Genomic DNA, 8,485 nt, shown 5'->3' on the forward strand with positions numbered 1-8,485 from the left:
TAGGCTGGGTTGTGACGTACTAGCTCAGCCTGTGCTCCTATACTGTCTGGGTCTCAGAGATGAGGGGCTCTTCTGTGGGGAACAAAGAATTTTGAGGACATTTTGGCAGTCAGTACATCAGTAGTCAGATGTATTAGAAAGGTTGAGGCAGGAAGATCACTTGAGCCGAGGGTTCAAGGCTAGCCTGGGCAACACAGTAAGATCCCCCATCTCAAAGAGAAATTGTTGTTGTTGTTGTTGTTACAAAGAATTTTGAAGAAACTTGCAGAGAGCAAGAAGAGGCCAAGAAATTTAGGACTTTCTAGTAACCAACACAGTACTGCAGTCTTTACGCCCCCAAATCTGATGGGGAATGTCCCTCTGTCTAAGGAGATTAGGCTCTGAGCCCTGTGGGGGACTCCCAGCTGGGGTTTTAGTTGTAGCTGGCAGGGTGTATGTGTGGTGTGGGGAGCTCCTTGCTGCTCTGTCCTACTTCCTGTTCTGAGGTCCCTGTTCCCACGTCCCTCCCATCATGCTACTGTTTGCTTGGTGGGACTTACCTCCTCTAGAGGCCGGAAGACAATAGGAAGCATGAGAGTTATGCCTGGGCTCAGGAAGATGGGCTGAGGGATGACTGTGAAGAAGAACTTGGTCTTGAGAGGCCTTCAGGAAAGAGCCAAGAGATGAGCACTTCAGATCTGGGCTTATAGCAACCAGAGGAGGCAGGAAAATTGCAGACTCTAGAGAGAGCTGAGGGGGCTGGCGTTGTGGGACCATGGAGAAAAAGGAGATGAGTCCATGGGGAGGGAGATAGGGTCTGATCACAAGAGGGCACAGCCACTCCCACAATCCTTTCAGATCTTTACCCAAATCAAAAAAGAACAACACTTGTGTCTCTGATGAGGATGATGGCCCAGGAAGACAGGAATGGGACTGGCTATCTTGATTTAACAGAATCCCTGAGCTCTTATCTGGGGTAATCAAGGCTGGGAAGGGAGGTGCAAGGGTGGCCAATGTCACAGATGTTGTAGACTTTAAAAATATTAATAAGATGCTGTCAACAACTCTATGCCTATAAATGCTGAAATAAACACACTCTGAGGAAAATATTACTAACCAAACTGACTCAAGAATTGCACAATAAATTTTATGGCATCCTACCTGAAATCATCAAGGAAATGGAATAGGTAGTCAAAAATCTTTCCACAAAGAAAACAGTAGGAAGGAAAATTGCAAAGACCCTAGAGACTAGACGGGATCTCTAGACCCTAGAGATACAGAAAAACAAGCTTACTCAGAAACACAAAATTAGCAATATTAGCAAAAGGAATTTAACAACGTATAGAAAGCATACTCAGTTGTGACCAATTGGGGTTATTTGAGGAATAAGTGGTTGATATAAAATAGAAAATCAAGGGGCTGGGATTGTGGCTCAGTGGTAGAGCGCTCGCCTAGCGCATGCAGGGCCCTGGGTTCAATCCTCAGCATCACATAAAAATAAAGGAATGGAACAAAGGTATTGTGTCCAACTACAACTAAAAAATAAATGAATATTTTAAAAATAGAAAATCAATATATTCTACCATGTTAGTTAAGAGAGGGAAAAAATTAGATGATAATCTCAATAAAAATCTCACCATCACAAGACTGGGGTCCTAATTAGAATAAGATATATTCCATGCTTGTTTAAATATATCAAAATAGATTTCACTGTCATATGTAACTAAAGAGAATCAATAAAAATTAGGTAAATTTCATGTGTTTATGAGAAAAACTTAACAAAGCAGAAATAGAAGAGAACTTCCTTAAAATGATCAAGTCCACCAGAAAAAAAAGAAAAAAACCTACAGAAAATATCCAGCTTAATGGTGAAACATTGGAATCTTTCACTTGAAGATCATAAACAAGACAGGGCTGTTTTCTATAACTACTTCTGCTCAACACTTTCTATTTAATAGTACAGTAAAGGCAAAGAAAAGGTACAAGAATTGGAAAGAAAGAAAGAGAATCACCACTTTCTATATAAAATATGAATGTGCGCCTGGAAGAAACCCCAAATAATTACTAGATAAGTTATTAAACTTCAGTCCAGGCCTGATGGGGCACACCTGTCATCCCAGCAACCCAGGAGGCTGAAGCAAAAGGACTTCAAGAGCAAGCCAGCCTCGGCAACTTAGTCACCCTGTCTTACAGACAGAAACGAAAGGGTTAAAAGGGTACACCAAATTCTCCCATTTACATAAAGTTCCTAAGAAGGTAAAATCAATTTAGGGATGTCATTTAGAGATGTAGACACAGCTGGTAAATGCATTTGAGAAAAGCAAGGAAGTCACATAAAAGGCGGGATGGTGGTTTTCTTCATTAGTGAGGAGGGGGAGGGACCCAGGATGGGGGAAGGGAGGCTTCAGACACTGTCATTGTTCCATGATTTCATCCAGTTACATGAGTGCCACTTTCTGGAATTCTTCAAACTGCACGTTTTGAACACTCCTTTGATTTTATACAGCATTTTAAGAGTTCATTTTTTTTTTTTTTAAATTATTATTATTTTTTTAGTTGTAGATGGACACAATACCTTTATTTTATTTATTTATTTATATGTGGTGCTGAGGATCGAACCCAGGGCCTCACACATGCTAGGTGAGTGCTCTATCACTGAGCCCCAGCCCCAGCCCAAAAGTTCATTTGTTTTTAAAGAGAGTCCACTTTAGGGACTTGAGGGCTCAGGACCTGGGTCCCTGGTCCCTCACTCTGGTACCTGTACTTCATCTTCTGGGTTTTCAAGGAGAGATTTTTCAAAACCAGGTTCTTCGTGGTCTCCTTCCCCAGTTCCCAGCCTTTCCACTGCAGCTCCTCGGCCACTTCAATGCCCCAGATGACCCTCTTCTTTACTTTGTTCTGCTTCTTTGGGAGGCACACTTGAGTGTCTATGGGGCTGCTGGGCTGTTCAGTGGCAGGGAGAAGGGGAAGAAGGAGAGGTGCATTAGGGGTAGGACACAAAGGCCCAGAGAGTGGACAAAGAGCCCCGTGTCTCTAGCAAGTGAAGAGTGACAACAACCCTCACCAGGGCATGGTCTGGAGAGAGGTGAGGAGCAGGCAGGCCCCAGAGGAAGATATGTCCTCTCCCAAGGTCACTGGAATGGTTTGCCAATGACAGCCTGTCTCTGGAAGCCTCCCTTTGGGCAGCCCAATCCAGCCAGTCCATCCAGAACACGCATGCAGTCTTAGCTGGCCAGTTCTGTTCCTCAATTTCACCTCAGACCCTTCTCTCTCAGAAACCTAGTCCTCCCACTTCCTCCTCACTGAAGAAGCCTCTCCTATGTGGAATGACACTTTTCCGGATCACAGGACCCATCACAGTTCCTTCTTCCACCCCTCAGCTGGCTAATAAAACAAAGCAGCCAACTCATGTGTGAGCTGTCCCTGCCCCTCCCCTTCTGGGTCCTCTCTAAGTGCTGTTCCTGGTGATGCTGGAGATGCAATGTGCTAACACTTCCCTGTCTGCTATGGAAAGATCCTTCACAGTCTGATGCCTGATGCCTGTACAGCTAAGGAGGAAGAGTGACGGAAACCTCCCTAGGTAGTAAGGTGGAAAAAGGATGAACCTATTGCCTCTTCCTACCAAGGCCATTGGTGTGATCACTCAACTCATTGCCATTTTATCTTCAACCACTTTATAGCTGGTTTATCATTACATACCACAAGGATGTAGTCATTCATTTAACAAATATTGTTGACCTATTATGCCCCAGTCCCTGTGCTAAGTGCTGGGATCACAATAGTAAATAAGACCAACAAATCCCTTCTCACTTAGTGCTCACATTCTCAGTTTCAATGTTTACTGAGAGTGCTGAATGGCCACTGTATTTTCTTTCCCTGACTGCACATGGAGAAAAGGTGGCATGGATGAGGGAGGGTAATTTACTATAAATATCAGTTGATGCATCTGTCAGGATCCAACCAGGAAAACAGAAGCTATCCTGGTATTTAAAACAGAATTTAATTATCAATCAGGAGCAAAGAAGTAATCCAGGAATGAACATCAGCAAGAAGCAGCCACCACACCCAGGTGAAGGGAGATGGTGGGGTTATTGGAGTCCTGAAGTTTCTATGGTGGGAACAAGAGCCATTGGGGAGATTCAGATGCTGATGCAGATGGTGCTAAAATCGGAGAGAGAGGAGGGGGTCTTTCCTGTCCAGAGGGAAGGGTGGCAAGCGAATCCAAAGGCGAACATATCTAGAATGACACAGATGGAGGAGACACCTTCATCCAAGAAGACCCCTCTCCATAGGGAGATAAATGCAACAACAGTCACATCTAAAGAAGCAGGTACCACCCCCAAGACACAACACACACTGCACCACCCACCTAACATACACCCTGTACCACCCACACACCACAGTCACACGCCACACACCCACACACAATATGAACACATGTTGCACCAAACACAAAGTCATACACCATAGTCACACCCTTGGACAGCTGTGCTGCCATACAGAGAACCACAAGAGTTACAAAAAGTAAACAACATCCACACGATGGTCAAATATAAAGTCCCAGGGGTCAAGGCCAAAGGAGTGTTCTGAGGTAAGAGAGAAACACTGGCTACCTGCCCAGACTCCTGCCTGCTCCTCCCTGTGGAGCCCCACCCCATGCTTCTCACATTGTGCTCACTGCTACCGACATTCCAGTTGGCTTGGTGCTCCACCTACGCAGGGTCTAACACTGGAGGGTAAATGACAGTCATGTCCCTCAGATTCCTGCCCCATTTCCCTGCCATCCATGTCCTGACTGGTGCTGCCATATTCTACTCTACCATTCTCACCTGGGCACTGGTGCTGCTGCTGCAGGTGCTCATGGGTATACTGCTGTCATTGATGGTGGGGACAGCCATTGTAATGGTACTCAGGCATGATCCACCAGAATTCATAGTGCAGTCTCCGCTGTCCCTGGGCCTCATGGTGGGACCTGATATCGCCTGGATGAGCAATGGGCACCTGGAACAAGAATGCCAAGGAAGCACTCTGACTAAGCTAGGAGTTCCTGCAGATCCAGGTACAAGTCTGGAGTGGGGAGGAGAGCAGAGGGGAGACAGGAGGGATGTGAGAAAAAGAGGTTGATGATGGGGACTTGCCACAGCCATCACTGAGATGGAAGAGAGGGCCTGCTTCCCAACGCTGGTAAGAGAGGAGGCAGTAACATGAGAACCGACACTAGAAATGTGATCTGGAGCTTTGCCTGGGGGCCGAGAGACACCACTCAGGAAAGGCACTCAACTGGAGGTTTGGGAATAAGGCCCATCCAGCCATGCCCCTCCATGGCCTCAATTGGCATTACTTAGCAAGTCCCCAGTCACCAAAGCACATGCCTTACCTTTAGCTTGCTTTTACTCTCTATTTCCTCTAAATTGTGTTTTATAAGCTATAAGAAGATAAATAGAGGGCAAAGAAGCAAATGAGATGGCATGTTCGTGATCTTCTGGGTTTTCTCTACCAGAACCCACCCTGTAGACCAAGTTTAAAGCAAACATTCACTAAAATAACAGATCAATTAAAGAATAAATGAAGGGGGGGCTGGGGTTGTGGCTCAGTGGTAGAGGGCTTGCCTAGCATGTGTGAGGCACTAGGTTCGATTCTCAGCACCACATATAAACAAATAAATAAATAAAGGTCCATCAATAACTAATAAAAAGGTTTAAAAAAAAAACAAGAATAAATGAAGGGGCAGGGGATGTTGCTCAGTGGTAGAGTGCTTGCTTAGCATGCACAAGACCCTTGTTTTGATCTCCAACACCGAAAAAAAAAAAAAAAAAAAGATTAACAACCTCTAGAACAGAGGGATCCTTGAATGGACTGGGTCAGAGCTGAAAATTATATGCAAAAATATGAAACAATTTCATGTATATTATATGCGAGATATCATACATATACCCAGGTGCTATTTTCCAAGAAGAGCAATCACAGCTTTCACCAAATGAGTGAAAGAGAGTTCTTGACCTTGCTCTAGGGACACAAAGTGTCTTAGACCACTTTTGGTTTCATCACTTCAAATCCTTTCTTCCTTTAATAGGTTTCCTTTGGCACATACACTCACATGTGACTTTGTAACCTATATAAGAGAATAGCAACTTCTACACTGAGACACTCCTGCTACAGCCAGTCTTGCTCAGGCACATATGATACTGGTTTCCAGACCTCTACAATGATCCACCTCACAACATTCAACTCTAAGGGCTGTGGATGTAGCTTAATGGTAGAATCCTTGCCTATTATGCTTAAGAACCTGAATTCAACCCCTAGTACCATTTTTTAGAAATCCACTCAGCTCTAATTTCCTTTTACACTCAATACAGAGCAATAATCCAAGAAATCACCAAACATGGCTCTGCTCCCCCAAAATATAATGCAAGGCAGATATGTAATTAAATATTATCTAGTAGCCACATTTAAAAAGTAAAAGAAACCAGTGAAATGATAATGTATTTTATTTAACCCACTAACATTTAATAAGTAATTGACAGAAAATGATTGAGATATTTTACATTTTTTTTCAAATCCGATGTACAATTTTATATTTCAAATTCAGACTGCTCCTATTCCAAGTACTTAATGGCTACATTTGACTAGTGGCTATCACCTTGGGCAGCATCACTCTTAACACCTTTTTTGAACATAGGAATATTTTTACAGACAACTCAGTATCTTTCCCCACAATATCAAAAATGGTATGTATTTCTGCTAACATCCACTGAGAATGTATGTGCCAAGCAGTGTTGTAAAGTCTTCACAGGTACTTTAATCCTTACAACAGTTTATAATTGCAAGTGACTTTCATTTTGTTTAGCCTAATTCTCCTGTTCATGTTTGTGGTTCAGCTCCTTATTATAATGTACTCACTCAAATTTCGTAAACATTTTATGATCACCTTTAAGAATTTCTACACTTCCTGAAGACACTCTCCCATTCCTTCTCTACCACCCATCCAAAGCAAAAGATTCTGTTGATTCAGTTTTTCCTAGAGGGTTTCCCAAATCTTCTGGAAGGGACTATCTTAGATCCACTCATTCATGTATTCATTCATTCACTCATCCATTCACAAAGTATTTACTGAGTGCCTACTATTAGCTGATACTGTACTAGACATGGGACAAGACAGGCAAGACTCCTACCTTCAATTTTAAAGTAAACATTCAAATGTAACCCAAGAAATGCAAGCTGAAGAGACAGGGAGGAAATTACCATTACTTTTCTGTCACTGAATCACTTTGGAGTCCTGCCCCTACTCATTGATGTCTCTGACTTCAGAGGATTCTACAGGCAGTTTCTGAAAAAGTCTCCATTCAACATATGGAATTAGCCCAGAGAGTGCACAGGGAGAGTAATGGGGTAAGAAACAGGCCCATCCTAGACTAAGGACTGAATCAGCACTGGCCAGAAAGCAAGGCAAGCAGCTTTCCATTAACTCCCCAGACTCTCTTGGGACAAGCAAGTTTCTCCATCACACGGAACGTCAATCTATTCCATAAAATGAGGATTGTCCTATTTCACAATTCATGTAAAGCTTATGTGAAATAAGGGGTTTGAGAAAGCATTAAACAAACCAATGTTACTACAACTAACAATCATAACTTCCACAATAGCCTGCACTACTTTCCTAAAAGACTTCACACTGCTGCAATCATCGTGAAGACACTGGGCAATTATGGGTTTTGTTTTACTTTTTTCTTTAATCCAATCTTCTAATCTCCAGGGAGACACACACACACACACACACACACACACACACACACAAATATCACCAGCCACCTTTAATTGCCTAATTTCCGATATTAAAATTTCTCAAGATGACCAGAGAAAAAAGTGGAGGAAGTGGAGGTCGTCGTGGAGAGTTGAGGAAAAAATAGGTAAAATGAAGGAAACAAAATATACTTAGAGCTGTTCCTTTTTTGTCTTCGGGCTTCCCGGTCTGATCTCGCCCAAGTTTTTCCAGTCGTACGGGGCTGTCTGAGGACCCCAAGGGGCCCTGGCCACAACTTCCCGGAGAAGGCAGTCTCCTGGTACAGATTCCTTCCCTGGCTACTCGCTAGCAGCGGACCAACGCTCCTAACTCACACCGCCGCCATATTGCGGTCTCCACAGATACAGGACGCACAGGACACAGCGTCTCCTGGTATCCCAGGGCAACGACGGCAACCCGAAAGGGTCAAGATCAGTGTAGGCGAATGCGCCGCCCAAATGTTGATGTGATTGTGTGTGTGTGTGTGTGTGTGTGTGTGTGTGTGTGTGTGTGTGTTGGTTGGATGTTGTTTTTGCGGTGATGGGGATGGAACCGCGCATGCTAGGCAAGCGCTTTACCACTGAGGTACATTCCCCAGCCCCTGTCACCCAATTTCAATCCTCATACTACTCAGTTTTTATTCCCTGACTTTTCCTGCTGTAGTAGTAACTGAGGGCTTTCACCAATCGCAACGTGCTATTATACATAATGCCTTAATTGTCCTGA

General features: G+C 43.7%; 1 protein-coding gene across 4 annotated transcripts in view; it reads right to left on the reverse strand.

The window, feature by feature from the left end:
- The window catches only part of Cfap65 (cilia and flagella associated protein 65), a 32,917-nt gene extending 24,781 nt beyond the window's left edge, over window positions 1–8,136 (reverse strand). For 3 of the 4 annotated variants that reach the window (XR_007349502.1, XR_007349503.1, XM_048808570.1), the window contains exons 1-4: window positions 7,912–8,136; window positions 4,809–4,980; window positions 2,738–2,922; window positions 540–642 (exon numbers count right to left, since the gene is read on the reverse strand). Coding sequence is in view for 2 of the 4 variants with exons in the window: in XM_048808570.1 (XP_048664527.1) it covers window positions 540–642; window positions 2,738–2,922; window positions 4,809–4,943 (423 nt within the window). In the remaining 2 variants the exon portion in view is untranslated. The remainder of the gene's footprint in view (window positions 1–539; window positions 643–2,737; window positions 2,923–4,808; window positions 4,981–7,911) is intronic. The other variant, XM_048808569.1, reaches the window with a different exon arrangement.
- Between the last annotated feature and the right edge of the window lie 349 nt (window positions 8,137–8,485).

The sequence above is a fragment of the Marmota marmota genome, unplaced genomic scaffold, assembly GCF_001458135.2.
Source record: "Marmota marmota marmota unplaced genomic scaffold, marMar, whole genome shotgun sequence".
Classification (NCBI taxonomy): Eukaryota; Metazoa; Chordata; class Mammalia; order Rodentia; family Sciuridae; genus Marmota; species Marmota marmota.